Below are 21,003 nucleotides of genomic sequence, written 5' to 3'. Positions count from 1 at the left end.
GGGAATTCAGGGCATTCCAGTTCAATTTTCACATTTCATGGTCACCTGGCTTTTGGCTAATCCTAGTGAAAGACCAGCATGGCAGGAATATAGTGAAGGAAAGGAAAAATAATGACTATGAGGTGGTTAGGTGGGAGAAGTACTAAGAGGCCAGGTCATGCAGGAGCCTGTGGGCCATGATATGGGGTTTGGATACCATCCCAGGTATAATGGAAGTTTCACTTATTCTAGCTAAAGGGTTTTAAGCAGACAAGTATCATGATCTGATTTACAATTTATATAGATCACTCGGCTTTGTGAGGAATGGTTATGCAAACTTGACAAATGTCATTTGGCCAGTAAATGGTAAAGCTTCATTTAGAATCAGTGAAGCTTTCATCACACCTGAAATGATGAGCACTCTCCAGCCCCAATCAAGCCTTCAGATGACTGTGCCGCTCACAGGGCTGACTGCAACCTCATGAGAGATGCTGAGCCAGAACTGCCCAGCTGAATCACTCCCAAATTCCTGACTCACAGAAATGGAGAGGTTTAAAATATTATTGTTTTTAAGCCATGAAGTTTAAGGTAATTTGTTACGCAGCAAATTAGATAACAAATACAGATTGCCATTTTCATTTCTCAAAAGGATATTTCCTCCTTAGGGTATACAGGATTCACTTTGTAACTTTATTTTGGAAGTTAGAAAGGTATATAACAAATGTTTCTAAACAGAGAAATTAGATCCTCTTATCTTACCTTATAATAGACAAATATGCAAATTGACCGCACCTTCACTATGCCCAAGCCACGCCCATCAACCTCGCCCACCAGGAAACCGTTGCAGGGACGTTGGGATGTGGCGGAGCCCAAGGCCGGGAAAGCCGCCCGAGGCTTTCCCGGCCTTGGGCGCCAGCGGGGTGCCTGCGCCGATCGCAGGAGCCGACCTGGGGGTCGGCTCCTGCGATCGGGTAGCAGGGACACTGGGTGCAGCCGAGCCCAAGGCCACCGCCCAGGGCCAAGCCCGGACCCTGAAAGAAGGCAGAAGGCGGTGGCCACAGCCAAGGCCTGGGTCCCCGGTGCCGGCAGAAAACTGGTGCAGGCAGCCAGGTGAATGAAGGTCTATTGCACGAATCTTCGTGCAAACGGGCTACTAATTTCTAATAAAAAGAAACAAAAGTATCTATATTTTAAAAAACAAATACAACTAATTTATATTTTGTAAAACCAATATACATTCCTATCCATTAGGAAAAATAACTTTGAAATACCAATGAATTTAATTAACAATAAGAATGCAAAGCAGAGATAAGGTTCATTCAAAATCCCTTTGTCAACCTAATTATGTGCACATACTGAATTATCATTTACCAAAGACATATCTACAGAAATATATAAAAACCATGTATATTATAGTTTAACAAAGACCATGTATACAGGCCCTTATTATGAATATTGATGAATTAAAAGTTATCATTATATTTCTCCAGTTAAAGTTAATCATTTCTCCTTTCAGTACAACTGTAACCTAAATCTTTGATTCAGCCCACTAGAAGCCTAGGATGGCTATTAATATTTTAATTTCCTTACTTTGAATTTCATACTATAAAATTGTATAGTTAAGACCTGGACTCAGCTCAGTCCTATGCCCACTACTTTCTTTAAAATTTAAGATTTAAAATTAACTGACTGGCATCACAAAAGAAGTGAAAAACACAGTTTAATCTCCTAACAGTTTTTTTTTCCCTAGTAATAGGCATTAGCATTTGTGCTTTAGTTCTAAGTTTTGCTATAGCAATGCTTATGATCTAATATGCATAATAATAATCCAACTTTTAGGATGGAGATAGGACCAGGGGCTTAGATAGAGGTTTTAAAAAAAGGACTTTATGGGTGAATTCAGCAGGGGATTAGCTGGACTCTGCCATCCCTAGTTTCTATGGTAGATGTAACTGTTTTGCCCAATACCTTCGGATGAGGCTACACAGACTTTCTCTAATAGGGGTTTTAACATTTATTGCTGTACTTTAAGAAGTTTTCTTCTACAAAGGCAGCCAGCTTTGTATCATGCACTGGGCATTTGTTAGCTGCTTTTAGCTTCTTCTATTCATAAAATGTCCTGTTAGCTTAAGAGTGATTTGATTCATGCTTTAGTTTTTTCTATACTGGCACACAATAGTCATCTATGTGAAGAAATTGTGTTTAGTTGCTCCAAAGAAGCGATTCAAAGTGCTTTGGCTCCTTTTTCTCTCTGCAGAAGCCTATTCAGAGACTGTCAAAGGATCGCTGTTCTGGTCTGCAGGATATATGGACTAAACCTTGGGTGGACACTTCCCACACAAAGGATGAGCTAACACAAATTTTAAAGCAGACCAAAGTTAGAAGGATAATATGGTAGTCTAACTGAGAAATCATGAAGGATAGGTTTAAAGGGAGTGAGCCTGGAGACTAGGAATTGGCCAAATCAAGGAGTCCCCTTCCATTGCCTAGAGGACACTTTTATACAGCTGCCTGAGGACAAATGAACAGAAGGTAATCAAATAGACTGACACTCTCCAAGCAACTGTGGCATAAAAGCCTGACACTTGTGTTCTACTTCTTCCCAGTTGAAGGAGTGCTCACTCTTTGGGTGTTTTGCCTAGCCTCAGAATGTGACCTAAGGACACACACTTCATGTCCAAGCTGGCTTCCCTGTCCCTCGAGGTGATTCGGCTCCTGATATCTCAAACCCTTTCAGTAACTTCTTATCTATAATAATCTATAATAATAAAAGCATAATATACTAATTAGACCGGACGTCTTTCCGGACATCCTTCCAGATGACCTTCCGGACGAAGCAGGGGCTGTGAGGGAAGCCGGTGCCAGCAGCTGGGGGAGGGAAAGCCTACTCTTGCAGGAATTTTGTGCATCAGGCCTCTAGTTGTTAAATAATTCCACTTTTATCTTCTTGGCTTGTTTCAAAACCATCCTTAATATTGATCTTTTGTCCTATTTTGAAGTTCCCTTTGATAATGTTATTTTGGCTCCTACCATGCAAAACTGGAAAATGTAGAATCAGGGGACAAGAAGGTTAAAGTGGGCCAAAAGTCTCTCTAACCCCACTGTCTGTTGTGGTGAACCCATAACAACAGGACAAAATAATTTTGCATTGCTGAGAGCCTGGGTAAATAGAAAACTAAGTAACCATTCTGTTCTTTGGTATGATAAAGGTTTTCAGGAATCCAGAGTTAGTAAGATAACTCAAAATGGACTCAAATGAGTCACATATAAGCTTATTACATCAAATCCTTTTACAACCATCATAGCAAGTCAGTAAATTAGATTTTAACAATCTAAATAGGAGGCTATAGCTTCAGCCATTAGGATCATACACACATCTGAGATATAATAAACACACACTTGGGTTATTATTAGCAAGAAATGACTTCTTGTGAGAGAAATAATGAATAAGCACATTTCTTTTGAAGGTTATGAATATTGTTTAATGTGACTTATCAAGTGAAAAGATTAACATTTGTTTGGTTTCAAGGTCTCTTTACTAAAAACCAGGAACTAGATCACCCTTAAAGAATGCCATTGTCTTTATCACCATATTGGTCCAGATTCTGTCAGAGTTGGGGACCCTAATCCTTGTAAAATTAACTACATCTATTAGCTCCATAGGTATAAGCCCAAATGATGAATTTAAATAAATGCATTTACTCATTCATTCAATAAGCATTTATTATATACTTACTGTACTCAGACTGTATGTTGCCAATAAATTTAAGAATGAATATAATCTACCCCTGCCCTAGAAATTTATAGTCTGGTTGAAAGCAAGTAATGTAATACTAGATTGTAGATACACACTGGAAATCATGGATCCCCAGAGCTGGTGTAGCTAGAAGTGGAGGAAAGAGGAGGGCTTCTAAAAGTGACAGAAAGGACTGAACAGAGTGTCAGAGAATGAACACAAGACAGATGAAAGCGTTTGGGAAGTCAGGTAGGGAGGATGAGAGTAGCAGTGCTCCCTGTGGGCTGAAGGGTAGCAAAAACAAACAAACAAATAAACAAAAACAAAAATAAAACAGGAAGCCACTGGATGATTTTGATGAACTGTAAGCAGTCTGGTGTTGCTGGTATAGTAAACAAAGTTAGTAAAACAGAATGAGAATGGAGAAGTCAGCACAAGTCATGTTCAAGGCTTTTCAAGTGATATAAGCTACCAAACTCTTTCTCCATAAAATTTGTACTTGAGCCCCAATATGTTAATGCAAATCAGTGAACAGAAACTTTGATAGAGAAATAAAGCATTTTTCACTGTTTATGTCTGAGCACAGTCTGAAAATCACTTCTATGGGAAGTGAGACAACAATACATGTTTGCACAGGGAAGTGCAGTGATCAGAGTTGAATTTTAGCTTCATCACTTGGTCTACGAGGTAGAGAGTGGGTTTAATAATGCTGGAAATGGGAGACTAGTGAACACGATTATTAGTACCTGGCAGAGGCCAAAAGCCAACTTGGAGAAATACATGAGCATACAACTGGCACAGGTGGGTCGTTTATTAGATTTGCTATGTGAGAGAGGAGAAATCAAGGATACCTCTCAGCATTCCACCTTCTATAACTAGATTGGAGACTTCAGAAAACAGTTAATTTATAAAGAATACGTTGGAGTGTGGGGCAGGGACATGAATAGTAAATTTAGTGATGAGCAGAAAATTGAGCACTAGGAAATCTGACGTTCAGAAGAGAGGTACATCTAGGGGTCATCATTATCATCATCACCATGATCACAGCTGCTGTTTAAGAAGTGCTTACCAAGTGCTTCATATGTACTAGCTCAGGTAACCCTGACAACACTGCAAGGGAGATACTAAGGAGAAGCTAAGGTCTATAGAGTCTGAGTATCATGCTCAAGATCATACCACTAGGAAGCAAGCGATAGATGTAGGGTGTTTAGGTCCATCTGGCTTAAGGTGCCTGTTCTTAACCATCACCACCTGACAGATAGATGCCTCCAGGGAAGCATGAAGACCACTGAATTCCAAGAGGAGGGGCAGACTGTGTCATAGGGTATAAGGAGAAACGTAGGGATAGCTGAAAACACATATTCGATATTCCTTTTCAGAACTTGAACACATACACATTCAGAAGCAGGTATGTAAGTAATGTGTGAAAAATTTGTGTCTCTGGAAAAAGAAAGTCATGGGGGGAATAGGTGAATTAGAGAGTGCTTCACCCAATTCAAGATATGTAAATTCAAGATTTTATTTTTTAAAAATTTCATTGTGCTTACAGAACGAGTTTTGCTCCTGATTTGCTATAAGTCTTTACCTAAAAAATATCTGGCTGTGTGACAGAATCTAGACTTGACTTGTTTTCATTATAACCTGGTAGTGAGGCTGTCTACTGAGCATTTCAAAGTTGTTGGGTGGCCACCATTACTCAACTCCCCAAAAAGCCAACAAACAACAACAACAACAACAACAACAACAACAACAAAACCCAAGAGTGTTGCCAAATTTGGCTTCCATCAGTTAAAAAGAATACGATGAAATCTTTAATATAATAAATCATCTCAAAGTCTTTTAGAAAGAAGCAGATATATATTTTTATGATTAAGAAAACTATCCTCCGACTGTATCTGTTTCCAAAATAATCTTTGCTTTCTGCAAAATAGTACCATAAGGCTCAACCTTCATATTTAAGGTACAAAGGAAAGTCTTGACAAACAAACAATATCTGAGTGGTACATGAACATCTGGTTGAAATTATAAATGCACAAATATTAAAGGGCAATGACACTTTATGAGAAAGCTTGAAAATAATGAAGTGAGCTATAATTAAATATATAACTGAATTTTAAGAGATTTAAGGTATTGCATTAGATTCTTTACTCTGCTGCCAGTGATTGAATCTATAGCTTAAAATTTTGAATACATCATATTTTTTAACAATGGATTATTTCAGCATTTTTCTATCCCAACTCAAAAGGAACAGAGATGCTCCACAGTGAGATAATTGAGTCAATTACATTTCAACAAGCAATTCGGAGAAAGATCCCAGTATGGCACTTCAAAACTATTCTGGACATCAGCTTCAAATACCAGTTTTCACACAACTAGCCATGACAACTCTCAGAGGCAGTACCAAATCACTTGTTCATCAGAAAGCTCTCTCAGATGTTTCTATTTTTCCAGGTGGGGAATATTAAAGCATCAATCAAAACTTACCAGGGAAGTCAAATATAGGAGTCTGATCAATTACAAAATACCCACAGCAGCAATAGGGTCCTAACTCACAACCTTGATAAAATACTGTAGCCACCAGTCAATATTTTACATTTTTAAAACACTTCCCTGAAGTTTCTACAGAAAAAAATACAAATGATACCTTTTGAAAATTTTCTCTTTTTTTGTGTTAGAAATCATTAATCCCAAATACAGTAAAGCAGGTATAGCATTTCACATACTGCTATTTCACATTTAAAATGGAGTAGGGTCAATTTAATTTAATCTAGTACATCTTTCATATTCAACTATATGATTATTCCCCCCTGAGAATAATTACGAGTAAAATCCCAGTGTTTTACAATTTCTTCTCCTAGCCACTCTATAGTGAATTGTCTTAGGCTTGCAAGATCGTCTACTCAGAGCTAGTAAAGCAAAATTAACATAGCTTGAGAGAAATCCAATAATCTCTCATATTGTTAATCACCACTACCACCTACAAGCCCCTCCTTCCCACAAGCATCAATAACTGCAGCAGCAAAAATTAGCATAGCCTATCTGGAAGAGAACCAGGATGGTTCCCAAACCAGGTGCAATCTATTCTCCAGTTGATTACCTGGGGAGAACCCAAATGACACCAAACTTTTTATTTTTAACTAAGCCCATCCCAACCATTTTTTATAACCAGAAATGGAAAGTGAAACTAGACCTGTCTTATCTTGCCTTTTATGTTCCTCATATTTGCAGGTATTTCTATATAAAACAGGGACATTGGAAACCTGGGAAAGCCAAAATGGGCAAGAGGAATATAATTTCTTGTGACTATTTTAGTTTCCAAATATTATTAGCATATATACCTATATAATGCTCTATTCATTGAATACTTGAAATGAAGCAAGTCTGAATTGAAATGTATTGTAAGTATAAAGTACACCCAGATTCTTAAGATTCAATAAAAATACTGTAAAAATGTTGTATTAACATTAAAAAAATAGAGTTATGTGTTAAAAGGTCAACTTTTGGATATACTGAGTTAAATATAAGTCAGTACTCATTTGTCATCAATTGGTTCTTCGACTTTGAGGAAAAAGTTGTATTAGGAAATCGACTTTGCCATGCGCTAATTGATATGAACAAGAGTTAAGTTCCTACAGTATCTCAATGTTATATAGAAATGACATTAAACAAAACAATGTTATTTGAGGACCTGCTGTATTATTAAAATTTCACTTGTTTCTTTTTATTTCATTAACATGGCTACTAAGATATTATCCTATATAATAAAAGCCTAATATATCTAATATAGTCATCTGGTCAGCCATTCAACCAATCAAAGCATAATATGCTAATTATATGCCAAGGCCACTCAACCGCTCACTATGATGTGCACTGACCGCCAGACCCCAGTAGCAAGATTAGCTTGCTACTGGGGTCTGGCCGATCAGGACTGAGTGAGATGGGCTGAACGCTCGCTGAAGCCTTCCCACGGTCCCTCCCCAGCTGGCCAACCTCCTGCATCCCTCCCTGGCCCCGATCATGCACCGGTGGGGTCCTGTGGCCTGGCCTGTGCCCTCTCGCAATCTGGGACCCCTCCAGGGATGTTGGAGAGCCGGTTTTGGCCCAGTCCCGCAGACCAGGCTGAGGGACCCCACTGGTGTACGAATTCATGCACTGGGCCTCTAGTAATTACATATATGGCTTACATTATATTTCTACTGGACAACAATGATTCAGACAATAAACACTGTAATATGTAGCAAACCTTGTGGAAAATTCTATTTTACTATTTGGCTCAAAACTTGTAAAAACTTTGCCACAGAACATAAAACAGTTTTATATGCATGTTTCCTGCTGAAGAACATGCAGCTTTCCATATTCTAATGAGGGGCATCACTTAAAGAGTATTTGGATGGTAAACAATGATGGGAAGGGAGGCTTTGGTGGAAAAAACTTAAACTATACATGTCTTACAAATATCTATTATATCAAAACAACCTATTGGAAAGTACATTTGATTTTTTAAATGATAGCGTATAGAGAAAAGTTCAATTATTTGCTTTAGTATTTGGAGAAAAAAAAAGTTGAGGAAAAAAACAGGCCCAAATTGATCGACATGTTATTAAAGCAGTATTTACCAGAATTCCTTTGAGGTAGGGATAAGTTAATTTAAGATTGCTATTATGGGTTTCTTGGAATGCATTTCAGAGTAGTTTAGTAAAGAGAGCTGACAGTCATTTCTGGAACAAACCTGGTCATTCAACTCAAGTCAATTCTCATAAACAGGACCTAGTTTCTGCTGAAAGTGACAACACAGTTGAAGAATTGCAATGCTGGTTACGTATCAAGATACTTTTAAATAATTAAAACTTTTTAAAAGGCATACAACCTAGTGTTGCTTTCACCTGATACTGTCTTAGATTATTACCTATAGACAATTTTTGGGTAGATTTTCAAGATCTATGTTACACTTGTAAGCAATTTATAGTCGACTTTCAGAAATCAGTATGTAAATAAGTTAGACCAAAATATAGGCACTCCTATTGCAATTAGGATCAAGAATCTAAATTTGTGCTTTTGGTGTTCTAAGGCTTTGAACTCATAGAGCTTTGATATAATGCTTAACAAACATATATTTTTAACTATTATAAACAGCCTCTTGATCCCCAGGAAATTAATCCAAGGGAATGCATATCTGTTCTGGAAGAGTTAATACTTTTATTCAGAAAATAATTTAAAATATAATTTTGTCAAATGTTCTCTATTTTATCTAGAATAAGAGTTTAGATGATCAATAACCAACTTTATGTCAAACCATAAACACACAAAGATAATCAGAATAATTACAAGTCATACCTTATTATGAGTCTGAGTCTGTCCAACCAGTATGAGGATGTTGGATGAGATGATAGACAGGCAGAAGTTAATTAGAATGATGGACCTCTCAGAGCGTATGTACCTAGCCAAAGAAAGAAAGAGTGTCCAACTTTAAAATTCAACAGAAAGATAAAGAATTCTGTATTATGCAAATTGGTGGAATTCATCCAGAAAAAGAAACACTAAAATAGTGCCTTTACAAGAGAAAAAAACACACATAAAAAAACAGTTTAAAAAATTAAGATTATTTTTAGAGACCCAATTTTATACTGGCATGGCATGTCCTAGGGTCCTTTAGAACTTTTTTTTCTTCTTCTTTTGAAATCAGTGAGGACAACATGACATTTCTGATAGGGTCCAAGTTGCACAACTGTTATCAATATAGTTTGTTTATTTTTTACTATAAATAAAATTTGTTGCAAATATGTTAATTAGTATAATTACCTTTACAAATATGTATGTACATTATATGTTAACTATTATCATATCAATCAACCAATAGAAACTCTGAGAACCAAAGGAAAAACCACAGATTCTGAAGTCTCCTTTGCTTACTAGACAGATTCCATTACTCTCATAAAACCATGAACACTTTCATCCACCATTTCATCCACTCAAGTATTTTTATGTAGTCAGGCTGCTACTTCTTAAATTTTATTTTTCCTGAATAACTGTTCAAAAAGAAACCCACACTAAAGCTTTAGTTCTAAAAACTAATCCAATCTACAAATAATAATTCACATTAGGCTGGAAAATTACTTGACATCTGCCATCTTTTACCCTTATGAAGGAGTGCTTGTAGACAGTCTGTCATATAATTTGTAAGTGCATCAAGATTGTAAGCCATGAAGAAAACTGCTTAGACTCAAATGTTCTCCCAGCTGTTTACCACGAACGGTAACAGCCATTTTGCTTTACTGTACCCCATTGTAAATCACTGAATGACAGTAACAAACAGACACACTTGTAGTTGCTATGTGTTCAATTTGTTATTAGCACATGAAATCACTTTCCATAGTAGACATGGACTTCCCTGTGCAGTGTTAGATGGGGTGCTGGAGATCTGAAGGCACTCTTTGGAAGATAAAACCAATCAAAGTTCTTTCTCTGTGTCTTGGAGGAACATTTAGAAAGAAGCCCCCACATTCCATCACACATTTCAGAGGAGAAACAAAAACAGGAGTAACACACACACACACACACACACACACACACACACACACACACACACACACAATTCTACTTGTATTTTTACTTTCCTCACAAAACAAACCCAAATAGGGCTAACCCAGGTCAATTTTGTAATGGCCTCAAGAGTGGCTTAACCTTGTCCCTGCAACATCAGTATCAAAAACATGCAATAAACCACATACTGGGATGCTAAAAACATCATCAAATATTAAGATTTTATTATTATTATTATTATTATTATTATTATTATTTGGTTGGAGGAGTAACATAAAGTTTAAGAAATGAAGAAAACTGACCCTTTAATATGATGTTAATGGCTTCCATGACAGCAGAAGCACATAGTTGAAATTATTAAAAAAGGGTTTCACTGACATTGTTTGCTCTATAAGTAGGAAAATCAAGACCAAGACTAACCACCTTGAAGAGTCTTTAGATGTTTCCACTTTCATTAATACTGAGTCACATTATTGCCTTAAAAATTGGTATAAAATGTCTCAGTTTTTAATACTTTTTAGAAACATGTTTGATATTTTAAGCAAAATTTGTGAATGCATCATTTCAATATATAGGTTAAAAGGACATTATCTGTAGATGGGAAGACCATAACACGGTATACTAACTTTTTAAAAATATATATTTTTATTGATTTCAGAGAGGAAGGGAGAGGGAGAGAGAGATAGAAACATCAATGATGAGAGAGAATCATTGAACGGCTGCCTCCTGCACACTCCCTACTGGAAATCGAGTCCACAACCTGGGCACGTGCTCTTGACTGGAATTGAACCTGGGACCCTTCAGTCCGAAGGCCAACACTCTTTCTACTGAGCCAAACTGTCTAGAGCTGTATTAACTTTTTTGATGAACATTCCCAATGAACTACATTGGAAAACAACAAGTTTAAAAATAGATTATTGTAAATAAAATAATTCTGATGTTCATACATTTTATAAATTCTTAGAAAATAAAAAATAAACATTTTATTTAGAAAAAATGGCAGTAGGATCCTAGCATGAGTACTACCATATCATAATGTTACAAGGCAAATATAGTGTTTATAAAATGCATTGAATTCATCATGCTACCAGATTCAAGTGATCATTTGAGTCTTAAAACTTCTATCAAATTATTAATACTAGTATTACTTCAATTCTTCTCCTCACTAACTGCTAGGAATCCATACTTATGTTGTTTCTAGGCCCTTTCTTCCATACTTCTCAGTTACATGTCAAGTTTTGATAGAACCTTTCAGGTATCTTGGTAATTCTTAAGTAACTATTGTAATAGGTGATTTTCCTGGATTTTTTGGATTAAAGAAAACTTTACTATGAATTAATTAACCCTGTACCTCTTTGACACATTTTACATATCATTTACCTTGGCAGTGTTTGTGTTAGTGTTAGCTATATGCATTGAGGGTGAAAAGAAGGTGGAATTGTTGCCTGAACTCTAAGTGCTGATAAGTAGAAACTTAGTTCTCAATACTTTGGTATCCTGACCCTTCATTTTCCTCAAGTGGCATTCAGACAACTGTGGGAGAAAAAGCTGATTTCTTCCCAGCCTTTGTCCATCTTGGTCTTTTATTACCATAACAATGGCTACTTGACTGAGCCCTAAACCTTGGATGCTGTCTACAATGCTGTACCTAGACCAAGCATGTCCTCAATTTTGTGGGATTGGCCATACTTTATCAGACTGTCATACTCTGTCAGTGTTTTATTACCAGATAACTCCTTCACAGGAAAACAAAACCTCTATTATATATCTGTGCCAATGGACCAAGAGTGTGTATATATTTTATTTTTATATAAAGGATATATTTTTTTAAAAAATATATGTTTTCATTAATTTCAGAGAGGAAGGGAGAGGGAGAGAGAGATAGAAACATCAATGATGAGAGAGAATCATTGATTGGCTGCCTCCTGGTATTGAGCCAGCAACTTGGGCGTGTGTACTGACTGGGAATCAAACCATGGCCTCCTGGTTCATAGGTCAATCACTGAGCCATGCTAGGTAGGCTGAAATTTTTAATATATTTGACAATTTAATATCCTGGACAATCAATCTTGTCTGCAAAGGAATAAAAAATATAATAAAGAACAATGATTTTTTTAAAAAAGAATGTTAAATGAAATGACCTTTCCTTATTAAATTGTAAATAATTTTTCAACTGAATTATTTTTTACCTTAAGTAAAAGATAAGTAAAATCCTAGACTGGCTACTTTTGCAATTTTAATATTGCATTTTTTCAGAAAATAATACATAATTATCTATTTATTAATATAATAACTATTTTTAGAATATTTTAAACAATAAAAAAGCATATAAAATGTTTAACATTAAGAAATTTAAAATCCATTAGGAAGTTTGGCCATTTGGTTATGTACTGGTTTCTTATGAGAGTAGATATAAATGTCACAGGTCTAATTTTAATAGAAAAGAAAATCTTTGAGAAATACTAAATTTTCATATTAAGCACATGTAATTTCAAAAATTGTATAAATATTTTTTTGTATCACATACTCTTGTTTACATCTGTCAAAATCGTACTTATTCAAACCATTCAACCAAAGACCTTTTCAGAGCATTGAGGTATGTTTGTGCATTAATATTATAGAAGACTTTACTTATTGTCTGTGACATACTGAAAGCATGTGTTTAAACATAAGAATTTAGAAACCATATTTTTATAACAGAGAAATTAATTTGACTATCAAATTCTCAAGCTCAACAGCATTTGGGATAGAAACCACACAAAGACTGAAGTTGGGGTATAAGAATACCATGCTTGGGGATAAGCAACTTGTTGGAGGCTACCATCACTTGAATTGGAAAGAAAAGTGTATGTGTGTTTTGTTTATTTTCTTATCACGGACAAATAGGTAAACATTTATTATTATTGTGCTCATTGATTATAGCTCAATGACAGCAATTATAACTGTACAAAAATACTTTTCCAGTAAATAAATAAAAGAAGACATAATAATGGTTATCATATTCACCGATTTAACTTGAAAAAACAGAGCATTGCATTTCAATTGGATTTATTGATTACATACCTCCATAATGCTGCATAGACAATTGCTAGGGTGATCAAGGCCAAGCAAGAAAGGCCACTGCCTACTATTAGGGTAACTGAAGGTGTACCAGAGGATTCCATGATCTGCAAATTAAACAAAAGAAACAACAAAAAAAGAATTTTAAAATAACTTCAAACTCAGCAAAACTATCCTGACACTCAAAAATAGCCAAGAAGATAGTTGTTATAGTTACCAGATAATTACCCAGTAATCACTCTGTTCACATATTCTTAATCTCTAAAATGACTAATTATAGCTCACCCACCCTAATGTGAAGAAATAAATGCCTTAGAGTATAAAATGCTTGATAATGACATATTACCTACTCATGGCTTTCTAAAATAAAGAACTAAAACTACAACTTGGACAACATTCACATGTGAAGCTTTCTCCAGCTAAAATTTGAATCGACATTCATTTTTCTTGGGCTAATTATAGTTCAGTTATTTCACAATATGTTTTTTAGTAAAATGTACTTTGATCCTCCCATTTACAACTCATTATGTGACCTGAATCTAGTATCTAAATATTGAAAGATTTTCAAACTTTCTGACTTTTCACAACTTCATTCTAAGTCAAGTATTCTCTCATTTCATTTCACTTCCTTGGTCTCTAAGGATATAAGGAAATCAAATTTCAAATGCAAGACTTTACAATATATTCTGTGAATTTTTTCTATGAACAAAATATTCAGGGATAATTTTACAGTGCCAGTATCAGTCCCTAAATACATGACCTTGAAAAATAAGCCTTATATCTTTAAATATATATATATATATATATACATATATATCAAGAATATAAGCAGTAACAAAATGAGAGGTTTCTTTCATAGATACTAGCATGATACTAACTAATGAAATATATTGCTTTTCATATTTTTAATATTGAAAGTTTGAAGAAATGCACTTTAAGATAAACTGTGTTCCAAATCTTAGACATGCACATTAAATTATAATAGAGTGTGGGTTTTTTTTTGTTGTTGTTATCAAAATAAGTAAGAAGAGTAATGTATATTCAGGCCACATTTAAACAAGAAAGTCACACTTATCTTATTTTTCAGTATTTCAATTTTTGAAATAATTTTTAAAATACATTTGATGAGTATATTGTTTTTCTTTTAGACAGTTTATACAGCTGTCAATTTCAGAAACTAGTTTTATAAACCTATATACTTTTAAGAAATGGTCTTATAGTTTTTGACATTCCATGCTTTCAGGAAAACTTCATTTGATTTTTAAAAAAATAAATATCCAAGGACACCCCCAGAAAACCCATACTGAAAATATTCAATGCAGATATGCTATGTGTTGGCTGTAGTGTTGGGGGTCTTCATTCTACTACCAACAGTGTCCTCACAAATTCCCCAGAACAGCTTCCCAGTTCTAAAATAAAGGTTAAGTTGGCAATTATTTTTATTTGAAAGTTTGCAGCATATTAGTAATATGATTGGAGTACATTCTCATAACTATACTGCAGAAATTTCAAGTTAGAAGACATAAAATTGACTAGAATTTAGTTATAGCACACCAACTACAATTCATTTCACCAAGCTACTGTAGCTGAGGAGACGAGCCCGATTTTGCCACCCTGCAACATTTTCTATTTCCCCATTAAAATGCAGTTCCCTGGAGAAACACTTGCCACAATGTCCCTGCCTTTGCATTAAAGCCGTGTTTTCCCTTTGTTACTTACTATTTCTCTAGGTTGCTGAGCCAAAATGGCGAAGGTAGAGAGACGATCACATAAGCATTTCGTATGGGATGCATCGGTAAGCACAGTTTTACATCCCTGGGTGGACCACGTTCCCAAAGACTCGTTCCTGCAAAGGGGGGGAGATCGGGATAAATACGCCTGACGGCCAAATCCGTAAAGAAGAAAATGCAGTTTAATTAAGAGAATCGTCTACTGTAATTCCCGTACAGGAAAAAAAAAAATCTACTTGTTGTTGAACAGGACGTAATTTAGATGCATCTCCAGTTATGCAAAGCGAGAGTGTTTGAAAAAAGCAAGCAGGCAGAGGTGCAGCGTGTGTTCAGAGAGCTGTCCAGCGCCGTGGGTGCTGAAACCGGGACTAGCTCTGTCCAGCCCTCTGCGAGGAATAGCAGAGGCAGCGGCAGCGGCAGCAGCACGAGGAGCCGCCAGAGCTTTGGCAGCCACTTCCTATGCTCATCGGATCATTTCAAACACTCAGAGTGTAAGGAGGCTTTTCATAGCAGTTCGAATTCCCATCCTGTATTTTTGGATTGTGAATGCTTGCTTTTAAAATGCGGATTTCTCTGAAAAGCCTGCCTAAAAGGTTATATAGCTTGGGTCGGGTATAGGATCTTCTCCGCTGCTGGTTAGGGGATTTTTCCTTCCTTTAGAATTAGCTGCTGTGAAAAATTCACCCTGGAAACGGGAAACAGCAGCAGCGGCATCAGCTGGTTCCGATTCTCATAGCCTATGCCTGGTATCCAGGGGAGGGGTGAGTTTCAGACATAAGCTTTCCACTCCATACTTCACTCAGCCCAAAGCATCTCTGAAGCTCTTAACATTTCTTCCCCTGTCCCGCCCTCTGTGCCCTGGGGTTGAAGCAGTAAGCTAACCCCAAGTCGGCTAGAACATTTAGATGAATGCCCACCCCCAAAGTCTGGTAGGATGGGGAAAGAGGGCCTGTTTCAATTTTCTCTTTGATATAGTCATTCAAAATTCTAAAGCATATGGTTTATTTCCCACCCCAGCAGAACAATAAAAATGGTATGGACATATACCTTAGTAGGGAGGGAAGTGAGGAGAGAACCCGTCCACCCCCAGCTAAACTACTCTATAGGAAGAGGCAGAAAATTTTTTAAAAAGTTATTAAGCTTAACCAATCAACTTTATTATCATTACACGTGTAATATACTGACTGCACCAATTGTCAGCTCCCCTCCCCCAAGCATGGAAACTCTCCAACTAGCAAAACTGTGTATATGTGTGCTTAAATTTCAAACCAAGTTAATGTCTGTATTAAAATTGCTCTAAAACTAAAAAAGGATAACATGTGGCTTGATGTTAATTTTGACATGGTACTTTTGATTTCATCTGCTTCATCTCTGAATACCTAAAGCAATTGGGTTAAATATGCACACAGCCTATTTCTGAGAGATTTCAATGAGAGAGGCTTCTCTGTGACAGTTGGATGTCCAAGTTGAGCTACAAAACATAATTCAGATAATCTGTTTTTGTTATCTAGAAGCAATATCTTTTTAATATTCATGATTTAATGCATTAATATTCATGACTCAAAATACTCTTAACTGCAACTTCTTTTAAGAATACACTGTATTTGGGGAGAGTTATATAAAAATTACACCTAAGTTCATCCAAATACTTCTAAGCATTAGCCAATTAGTTTTTTAGTAAGTCTCTTTTCTTTCTCATGATGTCATTCAACCATGCCAAATTAAAAAAAAAATCAGTTATGCCTTCAACCAAATGCAACAGTATTAAATTCCAATTCTACCTAACCATAGCAGCATACAATTTATTTCATTAGCTGTCTGCCTCTTCCTGTCTTGTGACAAATAGTTAAGGCCAAAGGAAAAACATTTACCTTAGCTGATTAGAGTAAAAGAAGAAAAGTACCTTTAAGAGAATCTAGCACATTTTAGAACAGAACTTCTGCATAATGCAGTATCTGTGTTTTCAAGATGGAGTCTGGTATTTATACTTTTCACTTTATGTGGTTATAACCACTAAACTAATTCAAAGTCTTAATAAGGAAAAAAAAACTTCACTGTAAATAAGACCTCTTATGAGGAAAAGCTATCAATTTATATTCAGGCAATGGAAGTTTGTTTACTCAAAAAAAATGTTAGCATCAGTAAACTTTGGCTGTCAGATATAAAGTCTATGTTCAATAAAATATTGCTAAATTCTAAAGATCATGTAAATTATATATGACATCTTTAGGAAAGTAGGTCAATTTACTTCACTTTGTATGACGATTGCATTGCTGACCTGGCCTAGACCCAGGCAAAGTTGGGAAATAAGTGACACTGGTCTCCATGTTTTCGTCTTTCACTCCCTGCAGCATGATATTCTTCTAATGCCACTCATCCTCTGTGCATGTGTACCTTCCTGAGGCTATATAACATCTGTCTATACCTTTCTTTAGAATTATTAGCCCTTTGTTGAAAATACCTGATTAAATGAATGGATAATAATATAAATGACTGATTACCATTGATGTGCTTTTTCCAAAAAATAAAACACAAAACAATGCTTCAGATAAATGCATCTGATAGGAGAATACCAGAATTTGTAGCAGATGAGTAGGAGAGAAGATCTTAAAAAGTGAGGAGGTAACTACTAATTTCTACATTTGGTCACTCCCAAAAGCTGGGTAATAAGTGTGATGCCATTCTGCTGCTAAATTTAATATTTTCATAAAACCTCTTGATATTTTAAAATGGTATAAAACTCTTATAAAGTAGTTTTTAAATCACTGACATACATGTCACTATTATTACAAAACCTCTAGTTCCCACCACCTGAATTTTCAAACATTTCATAGCTTATTCCTGCTATATAAAATCCTTTGAAAGCATGGTACACATGTCTGATTGATTTCAGGGAGACCTTGTAAAGCAAACTGATAGCTTGTAGAGCTAATGTGAAGCAAAACAGCTTTCCCAGTCTGCACACAACAAGGTCTTTAAACATGTGGACTATTCCAACAATCACATTATTCTTCCAATGTCATAGTTTTGCATGCTGTGATTAAAGGTTATCTGTAAATTATTCTTAGTTATTAAGTTTAGGTTGTCATCGATAGGGCAACAATATAATGAAATATGTATGAACATTAAAGCTAATAAGAATAACAGACTATGTCAAACACAAAATAAATGATACATACAAATTATACTAAAAATCACACATTTCTTTAGTGTCTTTTCTGGGCATTCAATTTTTTTTCAAATAGTTTTCAAAATAACTAGACCTGCAGAAATTCCATACAACCAGCACATTCTTTGTTGGTTACACCTACATTCACCCATGTTAGCTGTCATTTGACTTCTCCTTCTACCTATTATTAGACTGGCTAGAAGAAAAGTCTGCCTGTCCCAAGTATTCAAAAGTACATACCCATAAGCACAGAACGGTGTGAAAATACAAGGCACAAAATCCATTACTTCTCAGCTTAATATTTATTTGTGGCCTTTCCCTAATTTCCTGAGGATCTACAGTTTCTTTGTGGATCTGAGTATATAGTTAGGTTCTTGATTTTTATGAGAATTTTAAACAATGTAGCATGTGGTTATATTCTCTAGTATTTAAGCTTAAAGGAAAAAATTATATGTTAACTCCAATGAAAAGTTGTTTAGTATAAAACAGAGTAAAAACTTATTCTGACACATTTTAAAAGTGTTTCAATAACTCAAGCTTATCTTTAAATATATATATATATATATATATATATATATATACATATATATATGTGTGTGTGTATATATATATATATATATATATATATATATTATTGATTTCAGAGAGGCATGGAGAGGGAGAGATAGAAACATCAATGATGAGAGAGAGTCATTGATCAGCTGCCTCCTGCACACCCCACAACCGCAACTAGGGCATGTGCCCTGACCAGGAACCAAACCATGACCTCCTAGTTCATAGTTTGATGCTCAACCACTGAGCCATACCAGCTGGGCTCACACTTATCTTTTGAAATATAAACCCAGCTAGATACTCAACTCTAATCAGTCTTTTATAAAACTATCTATTCTGCTTCATAATAAATCAATGTGTAACGTATTGATTATAAGTAGCTGATACACTCTAGGGGGGTCATTATCTCTTAGGGTATTAGTGATCCATTTATTCAAAATCAAAATATCTATAATAGAAACTTTAAAAATTTTAGAAACAATTCTTACTACACTATCCTTACAACATATGCATACTGAAAGAAAGTAACTGTTTCCCAATCATAGCAGTGCTAATTTCTAAGAATTAGGTAAATCTATGCATATGCTACACTTCCCAAAAATGACATATATATGCTCTTGTTTCAAATTATTCTCAAAATATAAAAAAATTGGAGTACAGATAAGATGTTTTCAGTTTTGAGTAGAAACAGATTTTGAAGTTCATTTCAAATACTAAAAGGACACTGCAAATACTGAAAACAATGTTATCTCTAGCAAATGTTACTATGTCTAAACACAGTGAATCATAAAATTAGAAAGTTTTGCTAGGAGTAACCTTAGTGATCATCTAGCCCACTGGTTTTCAACACTTGCCATATATTATAGTTACCTGGAGACCTTTAAAAATTAAACCCTGAGTGGGGCCTGGGCATTATGACTTTTCTAATGCTCCCCAGGTGATTATAGTGTGCAGCCAGGGTTGAGAACCACTGATCTAGCCCAACCACTTAGTTTTATAGATGAGGAAAGTGAAGTACCTTGGATTTAGAAAACTTGTTTTAAGTCACAGAGTGAGAAGCAAAGCTGGGTTTCTCATTTCCTAATTAGAGATTTTTTTTTTAATGCTAAATTTTAATTGTCACCTGTTTTAAAACAGAATGCAATGAATATGCTGTATAAAGTTATAAGATCTGAATGTTATGCTATTCACACTTGCAAACATTGTGTCACTGTTGACATAGTTTTAACAAAGTATGAGTTATCCCAGTGGTCGGCAAACTCATTAGTCAACAGAGCCAAATATCAACAGTACAACGATTAAAATTTCTTTTGAGAGCCAATTTTTTGAAACTTAAACTTCTTCTAATGCCACTTCTTCAAAATAAACTTGCCCAGGCCGTGGTATTTTGTGGAAGAGCCACACTCAAGGGGCCAAAGAGCCACATGTGGCTTGCGAGCCGCAGTTTGCCGACCATGGAGTTAACCATAGATAAAGTTAGCTAAAGAGATAAGAGTTCAGGTTGATATTTATTTTTTTAAGTGATAAACCCTATGACACGTTAAAAAAAAAAAAACCCACACATTGATTTTATGCCAGTGTTTCATGACATTAAGCATCTTCCACCTCTTTCATGAGACCATTTACTGTTTGAGGTGATACAAAAGTTTAAATTCCAAATTATGAAAACAACAAAATAGGTAAAAATTAAAGTTCTTTTTTCCTTCTAAAAATTATATTCTCTGTAGTTTGATTCAATGCATGATTGGGAGATTCAAAGTTAATTTTATATCAATTATCATAGCCTATATAGAATTATGTACTAGTACATAATACACATACCTGTACATATATATATATATATATATATATATATATATATATATATGATTTATATATACAGAGGTGGGAAAAAGTAGGTCTACAGTTGTTTGTATAACTTGTATGTAAAAATACAAGTTAATAAATAAATAATAAGAATAAACTGTTTTGTGTACTCACAACTGTAAACCTACTTTTGCCAACCTCTGCATGTAACTATAAAGTAGTAAGACCAACAAAAGTACATATGCTTCATTCATTGGGATGAAATTTAGAAACAGGTACCTTGCTACTACTAGGAAGAACCCTTCCTTATTGTCCATTATGCTGGGCCTGCAACTAATAGTGGTCCTATTGATACCAGATCTCCAATTTGTTATCTATAAATGACTTAGATTCAGGAATACTCTGCACTTGGATCTTCCCCAAACTCCTAT

At 35.3% G+C, this 21,003-nt stretch overlaps 1 protein-coding gene across 1 annotated transcript in view; it reads right to left on the bottom strand.

Annotated features, from left to right (window-relative positions):
- The window catches only part of ADGRB3 (adhesion G protein-coupled receptor B3), a 705,567-nt gene that overhangs the window by 137,879 nt on the left and 546,685 nt on the right, over positions 1 to 21,003 (bottom strand). Inside the window, exons 16-18 of the mRNA XM_054722440.1 lie at positions 15,035 to 15,161; positions 13,319 to 13,422; positions 9,050 to 9,152 (exon numbers count right to left, since the gene is read on the bottom strand). Of these exons, the coding sequence (XP_054578415.1) occupies positions 9,050 to 9,152; positions 13,319 to 13,422; positions 15,035 to 15,161 (334 nt within the window). The remainder of the gene's footprint in view (positions 1 to 9,049; positions 9,153 to 13,318; positions 13,423 to 15,034; positions 15,162 to 21,003) is intronic.

This window comes from Eptesicus fuscus, chromosome 10, assembly GCF_027574615.1.
Source record: "Eptesicus fuscus isolate TK198812 chromosome 10, DD_ASM_mEF_20220401, whole genome shotgun sequence".
Classification (NCBI taxonomy): Eukaryota; Metazoa; Chordata; class Mammalia; order Chiroptera; family Vespertilionidae; genus Eptesicus; species Eptesicus fuscus.
This window is presented reverse-complemented; position numbering and strand designations above follow the sequence as displayed.